This window comes from Pipistrellus hanaki, assembly GCF_964339955.1.
Source record: "Pipistrellus hanaki genome assembly, chromosome: 15".
Classification (NCBI taxonomy): Eukaryota; Metazoa; Chordata; class Mammalia; order Chiroptera; family Vespertilionidae; genus Pipistrellus; species Pipistrellus hanaki.
In genome coordinates, this window is record NC_140517.1 from 36673029 (window position 1) to 36693100 (window position 20072).

At 51.2% G+C, this 20072-nt stretch overlaps 2 protein-coding genes across 6 annotated transcripts; one reads left to right on the plus strand and one right to left on the minus strand.

Annotated features, from left to right (window-relative positions):
- Positions 1-234: 234 nt before the first annotated feature.
- FAM98C (family with sequence similarity 98 member C) lies at positions 235-4321 on the plus strand. Of its 4 annotated transcripts, none has more exons than XM_084860862.1 (8): positions 235-565; positions 669-823; positions 898-1032; positions 1582-1793; positions 1925-2002; positions 2079-2195; positions 2519-2686; positions 3985-4321. In XM_084860862.1, exons 1-8 carry the CDS (start codon positions 501-503, stop codon positions 4126-4128), a joined length of 1074 nt encoding a protein of 357 aa, XP_084716988.1. In that variant the 5' UTR covers positions 235-500; the 3' UTR covers positions 4129-4321. The 4 variants fall into 4 exon arrangements, with proteins under 4 accessions (XP_084716988.1, XP_084716989.1, XP_084716991.1 ...); XM_084860863.1 differs by having other exon boundaries at positions 396-565; positions 3577-4321; XM_084860864.1 differs by having other exon boundaries at positions 421-565; positions 1582-1652.
- A 1017-nt stretch (positions 4322-5338) lies between these two features.
- Positions 5339-18241, minus strand: RASGRP4 (RAS guanyl releasing protein 4). Of its 2 annotated transcripts, XM_084860831.1 has the most exons (17): positions 18095-18241; positions 15958-16142; positions 15451-15556; positions 15264-15326; positions 14544-14675; positions 14288-14441; positions 12498-12671; positions 11160-11276; positions 10129-10404; positions 8383-8463; positions 8199-8303; positions 7958-8076; positions 7702-7846; positions 6520-6556; positions 6281-6412; positions 6053-6165; positions 5339-5470 (listed from the first exon to the last, which is right to left on the minus strand). In XM_084860831.1, the coding sequence occupies exons 1-17, from the start codon at positions 18115-18117 to the stop codon at positions 5414-5416; spliced, it is 2019 nt and encodes a 672-aa protein (XP_084716957.1). In that variant the 5' UTR covers positions 18118-18241; the 3' UTR covers positions 5339-5413. The 2 variants fall into 2 exon arrangements, with proteins under 2 accessions (XP_084716957.1, XP_084716958.1); XM_084860832.1 differs by lacking the exon at positions 15958-16142 and having other exon boundaries at positions 18095-18216.
- Between the last annotated feature and the right edge of the window lie 1831 nt (positions 18242-20072).

A 20072-nucleotide genomic window follows, 5' to 3' on the forward strand; every position in this document is an offset into this window, starting at 1 on the left:
GGGATGAAGGCGAGACAAGCACAGTGTGATCCATGAGGAGGGCCTCTGTTGGGGCCGCACTTTCTGAGTTCCTGATTTAACTCCAACCCTAAGCAGGGAGGGAATAAGTACGTTTTTGGATTTGGAGCGGAGGTGGAAGAACTTGGTCTAGGGTGCTTTAAGAGAAGAGGGAGGCTGAGGAAAAAGTCTAAGGTGCTACTACGTCGCAGCAGTAGCGACACCCACTGGCTGGTCCCAAAAGCCGGGACCCTGGACTCAGCTCCGACTTCCCGGGCCTGGAGAGCTTCCAGGCCCCTCATTGCAATCCCAGGCGGCCCGCCTAAAATACGGCGCGGGCGGGCCTGGGCGGCTCGTCTCCCGCTGCGACGGGGAGCGCAGAGGCCCTTTGCGAGAAGAGGCTGTGGGTCGGGCACGCTGCGGCCGGCTGCGCGCGCCGCTTTTGGGGCGGGGCCTCCCGCCTCCCGGCAGGGGGCGCACCCCTGCGAGGAGGCTACGTCTCCATGGAGGGGGCGGAGGCCGAGGCTCGGGAGGGGGCCGCCGTAGCCCAGGACCTGCAGGCCCTGGGGTAAGGGGCGCGGTGTGGCGGAGGGCGGCGCTGGAAGGGGCAGGCCTGCCCTTGGGGATTCTGAGGGCCTCCCCGGCTCCCTCTCGCCCTGGCGCCGCCGCAGGTATGAGGACTTCCTGGAGGCGGCGGCGCGGAGCCCCCTGTGCCCAGACTTCAGGGCGCTGTGCGCACGGCTGGCGGCTGAGCTGGCGACTCTGGGCGCCTTGGAGCGGGAGCGAGAGCGAGAGGAGGGCGCGGAGGCGCTGAGTGCCGGCGACGGTACGTGTGGAGCGACAGGCCCTGAGGGGGGATCCTGGGGCCGCCGCCCCGCGCTGAGCCTTCGCCTCCCGCAGGCCCCGGCGCGGAGGAGGAATTCCTGCGACAGCTGCGCCGCCTGCTGGAGGAGCTGCACTGCCCGGACCGCGCGCTCTGCGGCGGGGACTGCGCCGCGGCGCTGCGGGAGCCGGGCGCCGGCCTGCGCCTTCTGCGTGAGGGGGCGCCGGGCGCGGGAGTGAGCGAGGCTTCGGCCCCGGGCGGGCGGAAAGATCCTGGAGCTCCAGTGGGTTGTGTTAGTTGGAGGCTGGCAGTTTGTTCTCTGGTGGGCGAGGTTCAAAGTCCGCAGGGGCCTGGGTCTCAAGTGGGCGGAGATTATTCTGGAGCTAGAGCCAGGGCCCTAGAAGGGCCGAACTAGAAAGAGGGAAGGTGTTTTTGTTTGTTCTAATCCTCACCTGGGGACACTTTTCCCGTTGATTTCTAGAGTGTGCTAAAGGGAGGAGGGAGAGAGACAGAGAGAGAGAAAGAAACATCGACCTGAGAGAGACACATTGATTGGTTGCCTCTCGCGGCCGCAACAGAGGTACCTGCCCTTGACCTTGAACGGGAATCAAACTCGCCAAGCCACGGGCCAAGGCCTAGAAAGAGGGAGGGTTTGAAGCTGCAGGAGCTTTGTCCCTTCCCTCAAACCCCCTCCCCCGCCCCAAAGAAGCAGCTTTTTGGCTCAGGTGGGTGATTGTGCCACTCTCTTTCCCTGCTTTTAGGCTTTCTCTGCACAGAACTCCAGGCTGCCCGCCTCCTCCGCCTACACCAGCGGCTGGATCCCACCCCAGCGGTGCCCGAATCCCATGGGGAAGGGACAGAGGAGGGAGATGGCATAGTTCGGGAACTGATCCTTATCCTCCAAGCCCTGGGGTTGCTCAGACCTGCGCTGGGGACCCTCGCCAGCAGGCTGCTGTGGGAGTTACATGCCAAGGTAGAAAGCAAGAGTTCTCTCCTTACCAGAGCCACCCGTGGTCTGGGTCCCCAGGGATTTGGGAAATTAGGGTCGATGGAGAATTCCCACAGTTTCTTATAGTCATTCAACCTCTTGACTTCTCCCATCAGGTCTCAGAGCTGCTGCCTTCCCTGCCCCCAGGATCCCTGCAGCCCCTTCTAAGCCACCCACTAGATGCACCCAGATGGGTAAGACTGTATGGCTGTATGCAAACAGTGTCTCATTCAGGGATGAGAGTGATATGACCAAGACCTTTCTCACCAGGAAGCATTGGAGTCTCTGTGCCAAAGCCTGGGAGATCAGTACTGCTGCCGCCGTTGCCTCCTCCTCAAGCGCCTGGACCTCACAATATCTGCATTCCACTGGAGTGATCGGGCAGAGGTGTGGGCATAGGACCCTAGAAGGGTCAAGGAGGCCCAATGGCGGGAGCTACCCCTGCAGGGAAAAGGAACTAAGGCCAGGAATATTACCCTCTTGCATGTTCTGAGGTTCAGGACAATGTTGAATCTTGTGAGGTTGGGGTCCTAGAATCTCAGAGCCTCCAAGGCCTTCTAGAATTCCCAGCTCTGAGTTGGAAGTGTTTTCAGAGCTATACCCCTTATTTAGGGAAGTGGGAAGTGAGACCCTGAGTGAGAAAAAAAATGAGAGATTCCCACCCTGATTGGCTCTTGGGTACCTTCTCCATGTTCCCTCACAATCCCCAGGCCAAAGGGGAGGCCATGAAGGCAGTGCTGATCCCAATTCGAGAGACTCTGACCCCAGAATCGGATGTCTCCATTGCACACATCCTGGCTGCCCGAGCTGATCTGTCTCGTCTTGTCCCAGCCACGAGCAAGGCTGCCCGCCGAGGGACCAGCTGTGCCATCAACAAGGTGGGCATCTGGGGTTGGGGAAGGGCCCCAGCATCTTTGGCCTTCAAACTGGCCTTTCAACCTCGACCTCGGCGTGGCTTTGTCCTCTCCTCTGCCTGGTTTCCTATCTTCTGGATTCACCTATAATCCACTCTCTCCACATAGCAGTTGGAAGGATATTTCTAACTCAGAAATTTGGCCATGTCCCCACCTCGCTAAAAACCCTCCTGTGGCCCCCAGTGCCTTTCAAACAGCCCAGCTGAGCCCTTGGCCCACCTCTCCAGCTTTGGCTTAGACTCCTTCCCCAACACCTCACTCTATTATATTCGTTTTCAGCCATTTTTAAAAAATATTTTATTGATTTTTTACAGAGAGAAAGGGAGAGGGATAGAGAGCTAGAAACATCGATGAGAGAGAGACATCGATCAGCTGCCTCCTGCACACCCCCTACTGGGGATGTGCCCACAACCCAGGTTACATGCCCTTGACTGGAATCGAACCCGGGACCTTTCAGTCCGCAGGCCGATGCTCTATCCACTGAGCCAAACCCGTTTTGGCAAGTTTTCAGCCATTTTAAAAGCAGAGATACCCTCTGTTTAAATGATTGTTATTTGGCCTCATACCTCTGTCTAAATAGTCTTATACTTATGTGAATACTAGGGAATAAAGTCTAGCACAGCAAAGAGAAATAAAATTTACGAAAGTTGTTTGCTTTAAGGAAATATAGTAAGTAAATAATATTATAGGTAATGTACAAGTGATGGATATTTAGAAAAAAAAAATACACTGCTTTACTGGAAATGTTATACAAAGGCCAAATATAAAATAACATAAATTGAGGTGTCCTTATTACTATTGGTGGAGACTTGGACCTCTGCCATCACTCTCAATTTTATTTCCTTCTTCCTGAGGCTCCTGGAACCCAGTTTGAAACCTCCAGCCTGTATCTTCTACCAATCCAGCACCCCAGACCAGTGATCGGCAAACTGCGGCTCGAGAGCCACATGCGGCTCTTTGGCCCCTTGAGTTTTTAGCAAAGGCCAGCTTAGGAGTACCCTAATTACATTAATAACAATGTACCTACCTATATAGTTTAAGTTTTAGAACTTTGGCTCTCAAAAGAAATTTCAATCATTGTACGTTGATATTTGGCCCTGTTGACTAATGAGTTTGCCGACCACTGCCCCAGACCATCCCACCCACTGTACCCAAATGGTCAACATCTGCCCTTTTTTAAACTCATGCTGCTTCCTTGGCTCTCTGGCCCCCTTGTTCAAGATACTTTTCTTTTCTGAAACTAAAGTCTAATCAACTCTCAGGTGCTTATGGGCAATGTGCCAGACCGAGGGGGACGTCCAGATGAGTTGGAGGCTCCTATGCCCAGTTGGCAGAGCAGAAGAGATAATGGAGGCGGGAGGAAGGCAGGCCGCCACGGCTGGGGCGGTAAGAAGAAAAAGAAATAAAGGGGGACTGGGTCCTCTATGGGATGCTGATGCCATTGATAATCTCTGGGGAGTCAATTTGAGATTGTTTCTTGGCACCTGGCACCCAGGCTTCACATCTATTCCTGAGGCCCTAATTCCTCCCCCTCATCCCCCCATCCACCATTTAACATCAAGGACCATGTTCTCTGAAAAATAAATTTAATTTATGACAGTTGTGGACCTATCTCTGGGGAGCTGTGGGGGAGGGGCAGGTCAGGACGCACAGGTTTGAGGAGGAGGGAGGGGTCTCAGTCCCTTGGATCTAAACAGGCTCCTGGTGCTCTGACCCTCAAAGTCCTTTGTTCTTCAGCAACACACTTTCCCTTCCTGTGGGCAGGGGGAAAGACATGCAGGCACAGGACAAACATCAGGCAGCCACCACGCGGCAGCTCTGTTCTAGGCTCTTGGGATAAAGCAGTGAAAAGTGCAGCTCCTGCCTTACCAGAGCTCACGTTTCTAGTAAGGATGGGCAGATATTCAACAAGAGAAAAAGGTAAAATGTATAGTTGCCAGATGAGGAAAGGACTTTGGAGGAAAATAAAGCCGAAGGTGGGATCCGGGACCATGGGGAGATTGAAACTTTGAGTATGGTGAGGGGTGGCCTCACTGAGGTGACACTTGAGCTAAGTCCCAAAGAGGGTGTCATGTGGGCCTCTGGGAAAGTGTCCAGGCAGAGGGAACAGCCAGTGCAAAGACCCTGAGGTAGGAGTATTTTTGGCATGCTCAGGGACCATTGAGGCCAGTGCAGCTGAAGCAGGATGGGAGGGGGTAAGTGGAAGGAAGTAACAGCGGCAGACTGTGTGGAGTGGGCTGCAGGGAGAACTGTGGCTTTTAACCTGAGTGAAATGGAGCCACATGATCAGACTCAAGCGTTCACTAGCTCCCCTTTCTACCCCTTCTCTACTGTCTCTAGAACCCCATCCCCTGCTCCCATCCCCCTCCTGACCTCCTCTCCCATCCCCCGCCTGACCCACCCTGACTGTCAGTGGAGCACATTGATCAGAAGCTTCTGTTTTAGAGGCAGACAGAAGACTTGGGTTTGAATCCTGCCTTCAACAACTTAGGAACTCTGCCACCTTGGGTGAGCAGCTTGACCTCACTGAGCCTCAATTTCTTCATCTGTAAAATGAAGATTTAAGGAGTTGGTAAAATAATGGTAAAGATTAAATGTATCCAACATGGAGCTGCAGTTGCCTAAGTGCAGGAAAGGGGAGTACAATTAATAGCTACTCTGATGCAAAAGAAGAAAATAACTTCCCGATGTCTAGGAATTGGGCTTGGAGGACTGGATGGGTGGCGGGGCCATCGTTGGGAGGGGAACCTGGAAGGAAGAAGATATTGGGTGATGTGGGGGGGGTGGTGTATGATGTCCAGGAGATGTTTCCCTGCCATCAATACCTCACCAGACTTCTCTGTCTCTTTAAAATATGGAACCCTTCATCAATTTGCATGTCATCCTCATGCAGGGCCATGCTAATCTTCTCTGTATCATTCCAGTTTTAGTGAATGTGCTGCCGAAGCGAGTACCTCACCAGACTTCTGTTGAGTGGATGAATGAATGTCCCCTGTGGACATTTTTAAATCCAATCTCAGAGTCTCTGCCTTGGAATAGTGTAATTTATTCCATGACATTTATTGTAGCTCCTGACATATTTGGCCTTACAATTGCCATCTCATTATTTTCTTTATTTTTTCTCCCTAAAATCCTTTTTTTCTGTTCTACTAGTGGCTACCCCTTCTTCCTATCAACATACTGAAATTTCTGTTTTTCTAATAACGTTAAAAATTTACCAGAATCTCCTACCCAAGTAATTGAGGATTTTTGCACATTTTTACTTTCCCTTGTTTCCCCAATCTGTTTGGGTTCCCCAGGCAAGTGAGTTAGTCTCCCCTGTATCCTCACCGTGTCTGGTTCCCAGGAAGGTTGTGGGGACTCTGTCTGGGTCCAAGCATGGTGAAGGTGGCACTCCGTCTCAGGTTCCAGGGCATAAGTGTAGGAAAGACTGTCCTCAGAGCCTGTTTCGGGGGTATGGGTGGGAGGAATGAGAGTATGTTGGGAAGAGCTTCATGACCTTGGGATTAATCCCTATGTACCAAGCCCCCTTTCCAGAGCTGTACACCCTGGTCTTACCACAGCTGGCACGGGGTGTTGATGTGGGTGGGACAGGGGCTCCTGAGGGGCTGGTCTCGCTCTTGGCCCCTGGCCTCCTGCACTCCTCCTTTACTCGGTCTCTGCAGTGTTTGTGGCAGCACAGCCCACAGTCTGGGGGAAGGCAGCAGTTAGTGGCCAAAGACCCAGCCTATGCCCCCATTCTTCTGGGCTGCAAGATCTGAACTCCCTCCCCCCTCACTGATGTCCGTCCCACTTACCCCGACAGCGGTAGCCTTGCTTGGTGACACCCCAGAGCTGGGAAGAGAAAGCGGAATAGGTTGCCAAGGCTAGGAGAGGTAGGGCTGTGGATGGGCAGGGCTCTTTGGAAGTGTGGAAACCATCTAGGTTTTGGAAATTCTCAAGGCTAGATAGAGGTTTATGTGGGATGAGGATTAAAGGAATTTGGAGGTTTATTCAAGTTTGAGGAATCATCTAGGCCAGTGGTTCTCAACCTTTTTAATGCCGAGACCCTTTAATACAGTTCCTCATTTTGTGACCCCCAACCATAAAGTTATTTTCATTGCTACTTCATAACTGTAATTTTGCTACTGTTATGAATCATAATGTAAAGATCTATGTTTTCCGATGGCTCTACAGCAGTGGTTCTCAACCTTTGGGTCGCTAGAAGGGTCACCTAAGACTATCGGAAAACACAGATCTTTACGATTCATAAAAGTAGCAAAATTACAGTTATGAAATAGCAATGAAAATAACTTTATGGTTGGGGTCACCACATGAGGAACTGTATTAAAGGGTCTCGGCATTAAAAAAGGTTGAGAACCACTGATCTAGGCTATTAGAACTGGGTCAAATTTGGAATTCTGTGGGCAGAGATTGTGTCTATTGTGTTTTCTGCTTGCCCTCCCCCCTCCCTCCACTTACACACCCTGAGCCTAGAACTGTACTGGCACACAGGAGGTACTTAATAAATATTTAGTGAATGGAAAACAAATTTTGGAAGGCCAAGGGTTGTAAATTAGCATGGGAGATTGAGAGATCTGTCCATTATCCAGAACTTGAGTGTAATTTTGAAAATTACCCAGGGTTTGAATTATCTAGAGTCTAGAAACTTGGAGATTGAATGTTTAGGAATAATCTATCCAGGCATGTAAGTTAAATAGGATTTTAGGTGTTATCCATGCGTTGGCAGTTATCCAGGATAGAGGTCAGCTGGGATTTGGGCGTTAGCTAGACTTTGGAAACATTGGGATATAGAGAAGATCCAATGTTTAGGGTGTCTATGAAATGTGGGGATTATTTGAGGTTGAACAATTTTCTGGAATTCGCAGATTGTTAGGGCTTGAGTACTCCAAGGAAGGTCTGGCTTCTGAGCCCAGTCTGTGAGGAGCTAGGACACTCAGAAGATGGGCCCCAAGGATGATAGTGGGCCGAATGCTCACGAAACCACTGCAGCTGTCACAGAAGGTGGGCTTGCGGAAGGTGACCTCATGGAAGGTGTGCAAGAAGGCCAGGCCTAGCTTGGAGCAGATGGCGCTGGCCCGGAGAAGGTATTCCGTCAGCTCCTCTCGGCTGAAGGAGCCACTCCTGGGGGCAGAGACCTCACTTCAGCACGACTGGCCCATTTCTCCCAGACCCCAGAATCCTGGAAACCCCCGTATCCTCATCTGTGGGGGCCTTAGAAATTAGAGCACTTACTCTTGGCAGGGGGACGGGTGAAGCCCATGGCAGGCAAAGGGGAAGTTGCCTGAGAGTCGCTCAAAGTCCTCAAGAGAGATTGTTCCTCGGCCTTCAGGGTCATAATTCTTGAACACGGACTTCAGAGGAACATGGGAAGGGGAGAGTAAGGCCTTGTCATGATCCCTTTGGTCTTAGGGTCAGGGCTATACAGGTAGCTTCCTTCTTGGCCCCCAGTAGCCAGGCCATAGTCCCTCCTTACCTCTACCAGCTGCTCCACATGTAGACCCAGGGTGGCCCTGTCGGGCTTGGGCATCACACCAGGGGCCCACTCCACCACCAGGGGTGCTTTGAAGGGGGAGGGTGGCTGGGGCAGGGACAGAGGGGCATAGTTAGTCAGTGGATAGGCTTGGGCTAGAGGTCAGAGATCAGGGTTTGGGTCTCACCAGACTCTTAGGACAGCGAGGCTCCCGGGTGTAAGAAAGCTCATAGATCTCGTCCTCCGTGTAGAAAAGATCCAGGGAAAGCTGGGGGTGGACAGGGATTATAGACTCTCTGTCTCCATCCTCCTACCTACAGCCATTGCCCTGCCTGGGCCTCCATTCTCCTCCTCTTCCCAAAAGCCCCCTCTTCTCTGGGGACCTGGAAGGTCTCTCCCACTGAAATCTATTCATTCTTCACGCACCTAGTACAAGTATGCTATTTTCTCACTGGGGCTCTTTTGGATCCTATTTAAAAGTTCAAACCCTGCTCCTTTCCATGCGTTTTCTGCCTTAATTTACTCTCGTACTTATCTAAAAGACCATGTGATTGACTTAATGGCATTGTTTTATGTGCTGTCTCCCCACTAGGATGTCAGCCTCACAAGAACAGTCTCCCCCCCCACCCCCCCACTTTCTGACTTGCTCACTGCTGTGAAACCTAAGTGCCTGAAGTAGTAGTGCCTGGCTCACTGTGGGTGTTCAATAAATATTTGGGATGATGGCCTCATAATAGGGTGGGCCTCATATTAGGGCGAGGCCAGCTTCATGGGCAAGCCCCACACTTAGAAGGGCCCCCACTTTGTTTAATGCCCTGTCACCACAGTCTTGAAAGTCTGAAGAATTTGGAACAAGGAGCTCCATATTATTTGTATTGCAACTGTAAACCTACTTTTGCCTCCTCCTGTATATATGTGTCTCCAGAATCCCACACTTCCAACCTTAGGACATAGTGTAGTAGTTTACATGTTACACACGTGGGTCCAGATCCAGGTTTTACTGCTATGGGAGAGTGGGCAAGTGACCTCACCTCTGTGGCCCTGTTTCCTAACCTGTAGGAAGCATGATAAGGGTCCCCACCTTGGAGTTGTACAGAAGGAATGAAGTATTCTGTAAAGTGTTTTACAGCCGAAACCAGTTTGGCTCAGTGGATAGAGCGTCGGCCTGTGGACTGGAAGGTCCCAGGTTCAATTCCGGTCAAGGGCACGTACCTTGGTTGTGGGCACATCCCCAGGAGGGGGTGTGTAAGAGGCAGCTGATTGATGATTCTCTCTCATTGATGTTTCTAACTCTTTATCCCTCTCTCTTCCTCTCTGTAAAAAAAATCAATAAAATATATATTAAAAAAAAGAGAGAGAGAGAGTGTGTTTTACATGTAGTCTGGCCCATAGTAAGTGATCAATAATTATTACTAGCTTTTTGCTTAGATTCGTAGTATGTTAAAGCTTGGAATTTTGGACAAGTGACATGAGAAGCTCAGAACCTTGGAGTTCAGAAGTGTGAAAGCCCAACGTAATTCTGGAGCTTAGATCAATGGATACTTGAGTTTCTGGGGGAATGGGAGGAAAAGGCATAACATATGTGGAGCTCACTGTGTTCCAGGTACTAATTTAAGCACTTTATGTGAATTATATTACTGATTGGTTCTTCTCAACTATTCTCTGAAGTAGGTCCTATTATTCCTATTTTGCAGATAAGGAAACTGAAGCCAAGGGGCTAAGTGACTTGCCCAAGGCCACACAGCTGGGGGTGGGGGGGAGTGTGGTACCTAGAAGCTCTGGTTTCAGTATATGTGCTGCCAAAGCGAGCACAAGAAGCTCTGGTTTCAAAGCCCAAACATCTCAATGCTGTTCTCTCCTGGCACACAGCCCTTCACCCACCCAGGACCCCAGGCTCAGCCTCCAGGAGCCCAGCTGGGGCTGGGCAGCTCACCGTAAGCAGATGCAGCAGGTCCTCATTGGCACTGCAGGGGGGGTGCTGCTTCTGAAGGGCTGCCAGTTCCTGCAGCCGTAGGTAGAGGCTGTTGAGCTTGGGAAGGTGTAGGCGGCCATCAGGTAACCTGTCGGGCTGTGCCTCATGCAGGGACACCAGGTCCTTGAGGTGCACACCCAGCACAGGCAGCCGGAAGCCTGTACAGCCAGCCCAGGCGCGGCGATAACAGGCATAGTTGTTGTGGGCAGCGAGCAGCTCAGTCAGCTCCAGCAGGGTCTGTGTGGGAGGCCACATTGGGGAGAGGGCAGCATGTTATCGGGGAAAACTAGGTTCTGCTCTCTTAGCCTCGTGGAGGCGGGTATCTTAGCAGTCCCCTGTGTGGGCTTCTAACCCCCAGGGGCCCAATGCCGTTTTTGGACACTTTCCCAAACCCTATCCATGTCCCATATTGGCCTCAATATCTTCTCAAACTGATCTTCCTTGGGTCCCCAGGCTAGAGTGATTCTTCCAACACCTAAGTCTGATCATGGATGTTGCGTCATTCTCAAATGTTCCCTAACTCCCCAGTGTCCTCCGGATAAAGCCCAGACACCTTAATGAGCTTGCAAGGCTCCCCTAGATCTTCCTCTGAACATCATCTGCCACCACCTGTCCTCAGCCACACACCAGACTCATGAATGGCTCACTTTCCCCAGACATTACCAGGATCCCATCCGGTGCTCCTCCCATGGGTGGCCCAGATGTTGGCACTCTTGGGGGCATTGTTTTACTCTGCCCCTGGGCTGCAAGTTCTCCACTAGCACCTTTCTCATGTCTCTCGCCAGTCCTGCTCAGGACTGGATACACAGTAAGAGATGTCAGCATGACAGGTGGATGGGTGAAGAGGGAGGAAGAATGGCAGAGGAGAACAGAGCCTGGGGGTCTGTTGGATTTGAATGAGCAAGGTCTCCAGGGCCCCAGGGGTAAAGGGGGTTGAAGAAAAGTGGGAGTTCAGGACCACTAGAATTTTGGGGAGGGTAGTGGGGCCTCACCTTGGTGCTATCAGGACTCAGGTGGGCATGGGAGTCCTTGAGCCTGGAGATGGCACTGTGACACAGGCCCCCAGTGACTGCCATCAGTGTGTTGAAATTCTGCAGCTGGTGGAGACTCTATGGAGGGCAATGCAGATATGATGAGGTCACAAGGAGCACGGATAAGTTGGGGGCTCAGATGAAGCATCCCAATTGAAAGTACCCAGTTGAAGTTGAGATCCCAGGCATGTGTGTGGAGGGGCCAGTATGGGCATCAGACAGTTGAGATGTGTCAGGCAGGAGTGGGCCACAGCAGGCATGTAACAGACTAATGTGAGGTCAGGCAGGGAACAGACTTAATGTGAGGTCAGAAAAAAAGTGGAGGGACTCCGTCAAGTATGGGGTGTTGTACTAGGCAGGTGTGTGTCAGACAGGTGTAGGTGATTCAGACAGATATCAGGGTGTCAGGCACCTGGAGGTCTCACTGCTCTGAGAGTCAGATGTGAGGAGAAAGAAGGTTGAGCTCTGGGCGGAGTTAGAAACAGAGCAGAGGTGAATGGGGTCAGAGTGATATAGAAGTGTCAGGTAGACATGTGTGGGGTCAGCTGGCCGTCAGGGAGAATTGCCTCGCCCTCCCCTTTTCCAAGTTTGAAGGGCGCAGGTCGCTGCGAGGAGAAAGTGGAACAAGAAGGAAACCCGCAGACAAACCCAGAACCGCAGGTCTAAGGGACCCAGCAAGGGAAGCAAAGGCGCAGGGAGAAGCTAGAGGAAGGGTGTGGCTGCAAGGAAGTGCGCAAAGGGGCGTGGCCACGCTAGGGGAAGGAGGGCTTCCCTTTTCTCCAGAAGGGAGGGGACCTGTCTGCGGGGAGGGGCGTGCAAGGGGCGGGGCCAGAGAGAGACCTGACAACGTAGTCACTATTCCGGAAGAGGCGCTGGAATGAATGTAGGGACTAGGGTGGAGGATGACATAGAGGTGGTGGACATGAAAGAGACGCTTTTATTGCCTCGGAGACAATATTCGGGTGTAGGGCTTGGAAGACGGGGCCAGGAGGGATGTTGTCAACTGCCAAGTTTAGGACCACGGGGTGAGGCCAGGGAGGGTTGGATGCGGTGTTATCAAGGCCAAGGAACCGGGGCTGTCACAGTCTGGGTAAGAACCACCAGACTGAGACATGGGGCAGGGGGGAGGGGGGAAGGGGGAAGAAGGGAGAGTGGAGGGGACGGGCGGGAGTGGTCAGGATGGGGCTCGAAGCTGCAGGGCTCGGCCAGGGCACGGTGATTTCATTACCAGGGATGGACAACTGGAACCGAAGGGGTGCGAGCGCCCACAAAACGAGTAGAGCGGCGGGGCGGCCTCACCTGTGCCACACGGATGAACTTGTCCAGCACCTGTGCGCGCTGTGTGGGCCCGGGGCGGCTCAGCACCATGACCTGCACCCAGCGGGACACGCTGTTGCTGAGACCTACGGATACCTCTAGGGCCGGGCAGCCCCGCACAGAGCCCTGTAAAACGTAGTCTCGCAGGTCCTGGGGCTGCGGATGAATGAGCATCAGGTGGGCCGTGGCATTCGGGCCCTGCCCCTCACAGCCCATCCCCCTAGCAGTCTTGACCTCCTAAGCCCTAGCCTAGCTGTCATGTCCCTGATGTCACCATGGCTCTTTCCCATCTGAGGAGAAATGTTTATTTATTCATTATTTTTTAATAATTCTCACTTGAGGATATGTTTACTGATTTTAGAGAGAGGAAGGGAGACACAGAGAGAAACATCAGTGATTGCCTTCCATACTCACTCTGACCAAGTAACCAACCTCAGCCTAGGTATGTGCCCTGACTGATAATCAATGTCACAGCCAACGGAGCTACACTAGCCAGGGCCAGAAAAATGTTTACAAAAAGCCAGGCACTCTTTTGAAGTTTTTGTCATGTTAACTGATTTAACCCTCACATTGACTCTATGAAGTGACTACTATATTATTCCCATCTTAGAGATGAGGCCAAGAAGGTACAGAGAGGATAAGTAATTTGTCCAGGATCACATATGCTTGAGTCAGGATGGGAACCAGTCTGTTGCTCTTAACTGTTTACCTGTCTGGTATACAGTCAGCAAAGGAAAGAATGACAAAGAGGACAATAAATCAATTTCTATTTGTTCTGCTCAGGGGTCAACAGTCCATATCCACATACACTGTGCTACATGTGTATGTAGGCGTGCGTGTGCGTGTGCGTGTGCGCAAGTGTGTGTGTGTGTGTGTGTGTGTGTGTGTAATCATAAAATGTTCACATTAAAAAATCAGAGCCCAGCCGAAAACCAGTTTGGTTCAGTGGATAGAGTGTCAGCCTGCAGACTGAAAGGTCCCAGGTTCAATTCCAGTCAAGGGCATGTACCTTGATTGGGGGCACATCCCCAGTGGGTGGTGTGCAGGAGGCAGCTGATAGATGTTTCTCTCTCATTGATGTTTCTGGCTCTCTATCTCTCTCCCTTCCTCCCTGTAAAAAATCAATTAAAAAAATATATTTTAAAAAAAACACACCAAAAACCAGAGCCCATCAGGATGATCACTTTATAAGGTATGTAAATGTCTAATCACTATGTTGGACACCTGAAACATAAGTATGTTAACTGTAATTTAAAAATAAATTTAACAAAAAAATATAAGACAAACATAACAAAAAACTAGATCTCCACCTTCCCTTGAAATTTTGATGGTAATAATGAGCACTTACTAGATTGAAACATGACATTACCATTTGGGTAGGTAAAATATGATAGGATTTACTCTGAACCAGGCACAGATCCTATCTTTAGCACTTACTATGTGCCAGGCATTGGGACAAGCATTTTCAAATGGACATATTAATTTAACTCTCCCAACAATCCAATGAAGTAATATGACCTGCATTAAAAACACTGAGTCCCAGAGAGGGGACTAGTTCAAAGTTACACAGGTAACAAGGGGCTGATCTATTTGAACCCCAGGGGCTCTGTGCTCGGCCAGCTTAACTCATTTTCCTGGCCCTTCCAGCACCAAGTTTGAGAGTGAGATCCCTGCCCAGAGTCCAGGCCAGGGTGGGGAGTGTCCTCTTACCTGGCCCAGTCAGGCCCCGCCCCATCACAAGTCCTCCCTAGCTGGAGGAAGGGGGTTCTCACCTTGATAGCCTGAAAAGACCGGAACTCCAGGTAAGTGAGGTGCTGAGCCAGTTCCCCTGCCTCCAGGTGGTCGAAAAGCAAGGACACTTTGCACTTTTTGCCCAGGCCTGGGCTGCTCATGGAGGGTGGGGGGCCAGGGCCACCAGGGCTCAGACTGGGGGTAAAGAGGGGGAGGGTATCATGGGGGCTCAGGGTGGAGGTATGGAGAGAGATGGCAGAGTGATGGGAGGGACAGAATGGGCAAGGGCTGACTCACAGGTTGGAGGAATCTCCCAGGCTCCTCTGGGCTGAGTTGCCTTCCTGCTCCACAGTGGCCCAGAAACGACCTATAACTTCTTCTAACTGGGGCTCATGGTGCACTGTCTCAGGGTGTTGGGTCAGCCAATATCTGAGGACGGTTTAGAGATGATGGGATGAGGCTGGATGGTGGGATGGTGGGGTGAGGGTAGGAAAGTTCTCTGAGAATCTCTAGGTGTTGGATTGGGGAATCTCTGTAAAGCCAGGGTTCAGAGAGGCACCAGGCTAGTGCAATCTCTGGGATTAGGATTGGGGGGTCTCTTAGCACAGGTTAGTGGAGCAATAGGATATAGATTGGGGAGGATCTCTTGGAAGTGACATTGCTAGGTAGGACAGTGAAGAGGTTTTGGATAAGATTTTGGGAGAGCAGGATGACGGGGGTCTTAGAAGCTAGGCTGGAGTATGTTGGAGGTAGGGGTTTGGGGATCAGAGCTAGAGGTGTCTGGGCACGAGCTGTGAGAGGGTCTATAGGATCTGGTTAGGGGTCTCTAAGAGGTGAGGATTCTAAAGAGTAGAACTGGGAGAATCTTACCAATCAAACCAGGTATCTTAAAGTGGGATTCGGAGGAGCTGGATGGGCCTGTGGGGAATTGGGCTGGGGAGACTCTGGGAGGTGTTTTAGGCATCAGCAGGGTGAGGGTTTGGGGTCATGGGTATGGAGGTCTTGGCCCAGTCCTACCTGACCAAGTGACAGATCTGCAGCCGCCTCAGCTCCTGCGTGTTCCCTGTGGCCTCCTGATACTTGGGTTCTGGTTAAGGCTCTGATAGCCAGCATCCCAAACCTGCCTACTCACGTTGTCTCTATCTCTCAGACTCACATCTCTGCCCTCTGCCCTCCACCACTGCTCACGGCCCTGGGAGGATATAAGGTCAGCAGACGGGCAGCAAGGTGGTCAGAGGGCAGCACCCAGCTGTGCATGGCCAGTACCATGTTGAGAATGTGGTCCCCACAGCGCAGGCTGCCAGCTGAGTCTGGGAACAGAAAGAGGGGACTCTGTGTCAGAATGGCCCCCAGGCAATGAACTGCAGTCTCCAGAGCCAGTTGGATCACCTGGTTCAAACCCCAGCTCTCCTCCTGACTCCTACATGAACTTGGGAGAACAACTTGGCCTACTTGAGCCTGTTTCCTGGTCTGCACTATGCATGAATCAGAACAGTGCCTGGCAAGTCATGTTGAAGACAGAAATATCATCAGACTTCCTTCGACTCCACATCTCAGGAAAGAGAAACACAGGTGTCTCTCATATCTAATGCAGTGATTGCACTCACCTTATCTTATAACCCCCCACCCCACCCCCCAAATGAGGCCTAGAGAGAGAACACTTGGCCCAACCTTAGTATTTGGGAGGCTGGCCAGGGAGGGGGACACTCACCAAAGGACTGAATACATTTCTCCAGCAGCTCATCTTCGCTGCAGCCGCCCTCTTTCAGCATGTCCAGAGCCATGGAAGCCATGATCTTGCTGATTTCTCTGGGGCTGGGGCACGTCTTGTGGCGGCGAGCCTGTCGGGGCCGGCCCCGCCCTCCTGTCTTTCCTGGGCATTCCTGGTGGGACTTCCTGTGGGCATTTCCCCCAGGGAATCATGGGAGCCCCTTTCATCAGACGGGCCCCCAGAATCCTTCTTGACCTTAATGCCCTAAAGGCAAAGCCTTAGGGTTACTCCTAATCTCCCATGGACTCATGGGAGAAAACCCCCAGAGTACTCCAGGTCATGGGAGCCTTCTCCTACAGGTAAACTCCAAAGGTTACTCCCGTCTCCAGGGAATCGGGATAAGACCCTCAAAACTACCCTGAAACCCGCCCCCCCCCCCGAGAATCATGGGAGATGACCCTCTAGGTAATCATAAGAAATTTCTCCTCCAGGCATTGCCCCCAAATTCCCCTTGACTATACAGTCCCTAGGCATCATGGGAGATATTTCCTGTTGGCAGACCTCTGGAATTACTCCAGATCTTAAAAGTGAAGACTACCAGAATCCTGTCTTCCCAGGGGAATCAGGAGATTCTGCCTTCAGGGAGACTCCACAGAATTCCCTTTTGTTCTCCAATGCTGTGCCTTCTTTTCCCAGCCCTCGTAAGAGCAGCAGACCTCTGATATTCTATCTCCCTCTCCCCTACCTTAACCCCTCCATCAGGCCAACCCTTCTGCAGGACTTGAGTCTTAGCCATTCACTTTAGTCCCTATATTTGGAGCCTAGGGAGAAAGTATGGGTGCTCTTCAGAAGGGGTGGGGTCCTTGGGGCTGAGACAGTTTCAAGGGAAGTTTAAAAATAACCCTCACTCTGCTTTGTGCCTCCTCAAGGCTGGAGGCTGGTGTTCCAGTTGGGGAAAGAGGTAATGGAGAGACTGGGATGGTGGAAGAAGCAGGGAGGAGAATCCAGGCAGAATAGCCTTGGCTTCCATAAGTTAGACAAAATGAGGTTTGAGAAATGTATGTTGGCCATGTGGCTATGTTAGTCACTTAATTTCTATGGGCCTCATATAAAAAATAAGTCACCCTGAGATCTTCCCTAGGAATCTGCTCTGACCATTCAATGCCTAGCTCTTCAAAAGTGCTAAGCAAGCATGGCTGGTGTGGCTCAGTGGTTCAATTCCCAGCCAGGGCACATGCCTGGGTTGCAGGCTTGATTCTCAGTAGGGGCCATGCTGGAGGTAGCCAAGCAATGATTCTCATCATTGATGTTTCTCTCCCTTTCCTTCCTCTCTGAATATATACAAGTCATGCAGGCAGAAAATGAGGCAACTGATCTCAACCACTAAATTGCTGGATTTTATGGGGAAGGGACCCCTTTGTAGATCAGAGACATGCTGGAGGAGCTGCCCAGGCTAGGAACACAATTACAGGGCCTTGTGAGGACAGGAGGGCCAGCTTGCCCAGGCGATAGACACAGGTGTCTCTCATATCTAATGCAGTGATTGCACTCACTCTCCAGCAGCTCAGCTTCACTGCAGCCGCCCTCTTTCAGCATGTCCAGAGCCATGGAAGCCATGATCTTGCTCATTGGCAGCCAGCCAGCATCTGCTGCTACAGCCAGCTGCTAGGCCCTTGCCTGCAGACTGACCCCTGTAGTATCTGAAGCAGCCAGGAGTGGTTTAAGAGGCAAGGGAATCCCTTTGCCCTGTGTCACATCCTCTCTCCCGGGCAGGGCCCTGCAGGAGCCTGGAGTTTCCAGTTCAGGGGGTCAGCAAGCGACTGTATGGGGAACCAGGAAGACCCCAGGGAGGACAGAGTAAGAGTGATAGGATGAGGGTGGGGGTGGGGAGAAGGGGAAACCGAGCAGGTCCAGCTCCAGAGAGAGCGAGGACAAGACATAGAGCTCATACAAAGAGCCCCGGGCCTTGGCTGGCTCTGAACTCCCTAAAGCATCTTTCCCTCTGGGGCCCCCTGCTCCTGCCCCTGCTCCCAGAGGAGCCCCACACCCTGCTAACTGGTTAGTGCCTCCCAACCTTCCCACACAGCGGGAGGCCCAGGGGTTTTGGGCACGCCCAGGTTCCTTGAGGGTCTCTCACCTCTTGCTGTCTTTCCTGTTCATGCTTCCTGGAGTGGGGCTGGAAGGGGTCTTGCAAGAGTCTGGCTCAGCTTCTCCTCTTTCACCAATGCTCCAGCTTCTTAGCCCTTTGGGAGCTGGGGCCTCCCCTAGCGCTGGGGAAGGAAAGAGGAACTGCCCCTCCCCACCCAGGCCCAGGCCAGGGGGAAGGAAGAGGCTGGGGAGAGACCAAAGGTTCCCCCTCCCCCCACATGGGGATCCCTACAAGCTGAGGTTTCCGGTGCTGCTGGACCCCACCCCCAATCACCAGTCAGTGGGCTTTCTATCTCCCTCATCTTTCTGTCTCTAGACCCGTGATTCTCTGTCCTGTCATTTTCATACTTCAATAAAAGCATTTATGTAAAATACACTCAAAATAAGAATTTATATTTCTATAAGGACATATTCATGTAAAGAATGCACAAAGCTTTAAATGGAAAGTTACAGGCATAATATTTTGTATATTTCTTCTTAAGTTTCTTTTATTCCTAGTTTAGTCTTCACTTTATTACCTTCATTGTAACAAAGCTTTATGTAGCGTAGTGTCTACTGTATACCACACACTGTTCTAAAGGCTTTAAAAATAGTAACTCATTTATTTATTTATTTATTTATTTTTAAAATATTTTATTGATTTTTTACAGAGAGGAAGGGAGAAGGAGAGAGAGAGTTAGAAACATCCATGAGAGAGAAACATCAATCAGCTGCTTCCTGTACACTCCCTACTGGGGATGTGGCCGAAACCAAGGTACATGCCAGAATCGAACCTGAGACCCTTGAGTCCACAGGCCAATGTTCCATTGATCCAAACCAGTTAGAGCTTGACATATTTTTTAATTGACATATAAATAAAGAGCACAAAACCTAAGTGTTTAGGCTGGTGAATTGTAACAATCACAGCAATCAAAAAATAACATTCCCATTCTCTACCTGCCCCCAAACCTCCTCCACGGGGCTACCTCCCAAAATTCAAACACCAGCCTGATTTCTAACAGTGTAGTTTTGCCCAGTTTTGAGCTATATATAAATGGAATGATTTATTGTGTTTGGCTTCTTTTATCTAACATCATGTTTTTGTGATTCTTCCATGTAATTCTATTTGGTTAAAATTTATTCCTTATTTTTAACCAAATGATTTTTTATTGTGTGACTATTCTATAAATGATCTATCAATTTTCCCGTGATGGGCATTTGAGTTTTCAGTTTGGGACTGTTGTGAATATTGCTGCTGTAAACATTCTTGTACCTGTCTTTTGATGAATATTAAAGTGTATAATTCTGTAGGATACATACACATGACTAGAGTAAATGGGTCATAGTAATTAATATGTTTATGCAAAACCTAGTGTGTTAGTTATTCAATCAAAGGTCTCATAGAAATACATACACACACACACACCCACCCACCCACACACACACACACAAGTATATACACTAGAGGCCCAGTGCATGAAATTCGTGCACCCAATCCTGGGATCGAGCCTAAACGGGCAGTCGGACATCCCTCTCATGATATAGGACTGCTGGCTCCCAACTGCCTGTCTGCCTAATTGCCCCTAACTGCTTCTGCATGCCAACCTGATCACCCCATAACCATTTCCCTGCCAACCTGACCAATGCTTAACTGCTCCTCTACCAGCCCGATTGCCCCTAACAGCCCTCCCCTGCCAGCCTGGTCACCCCCAATTGCCCTCCCCTGAAGGCCTGGTCCTCCCCAACTGCCCTCTCCTGCAGGCCTGGTCATCCCCAACTGCCCTCCACTACACACCTGGTCACCCTCAATTGCCCTCCCCTACAGGCTAGTTCCCCCCCCACCCCCCAACTTCCCTCTCCTGTAGGCCTGATCACCCACAACTGCCCTCCCCTGCAGGTAATCTTGTGGTGGCCATCTTGTGTCCACATAGGAGCAGCCATCTTTGACCACATGGGGGCAGCCATCTTGTGTCTTAGAGTGATGGTCA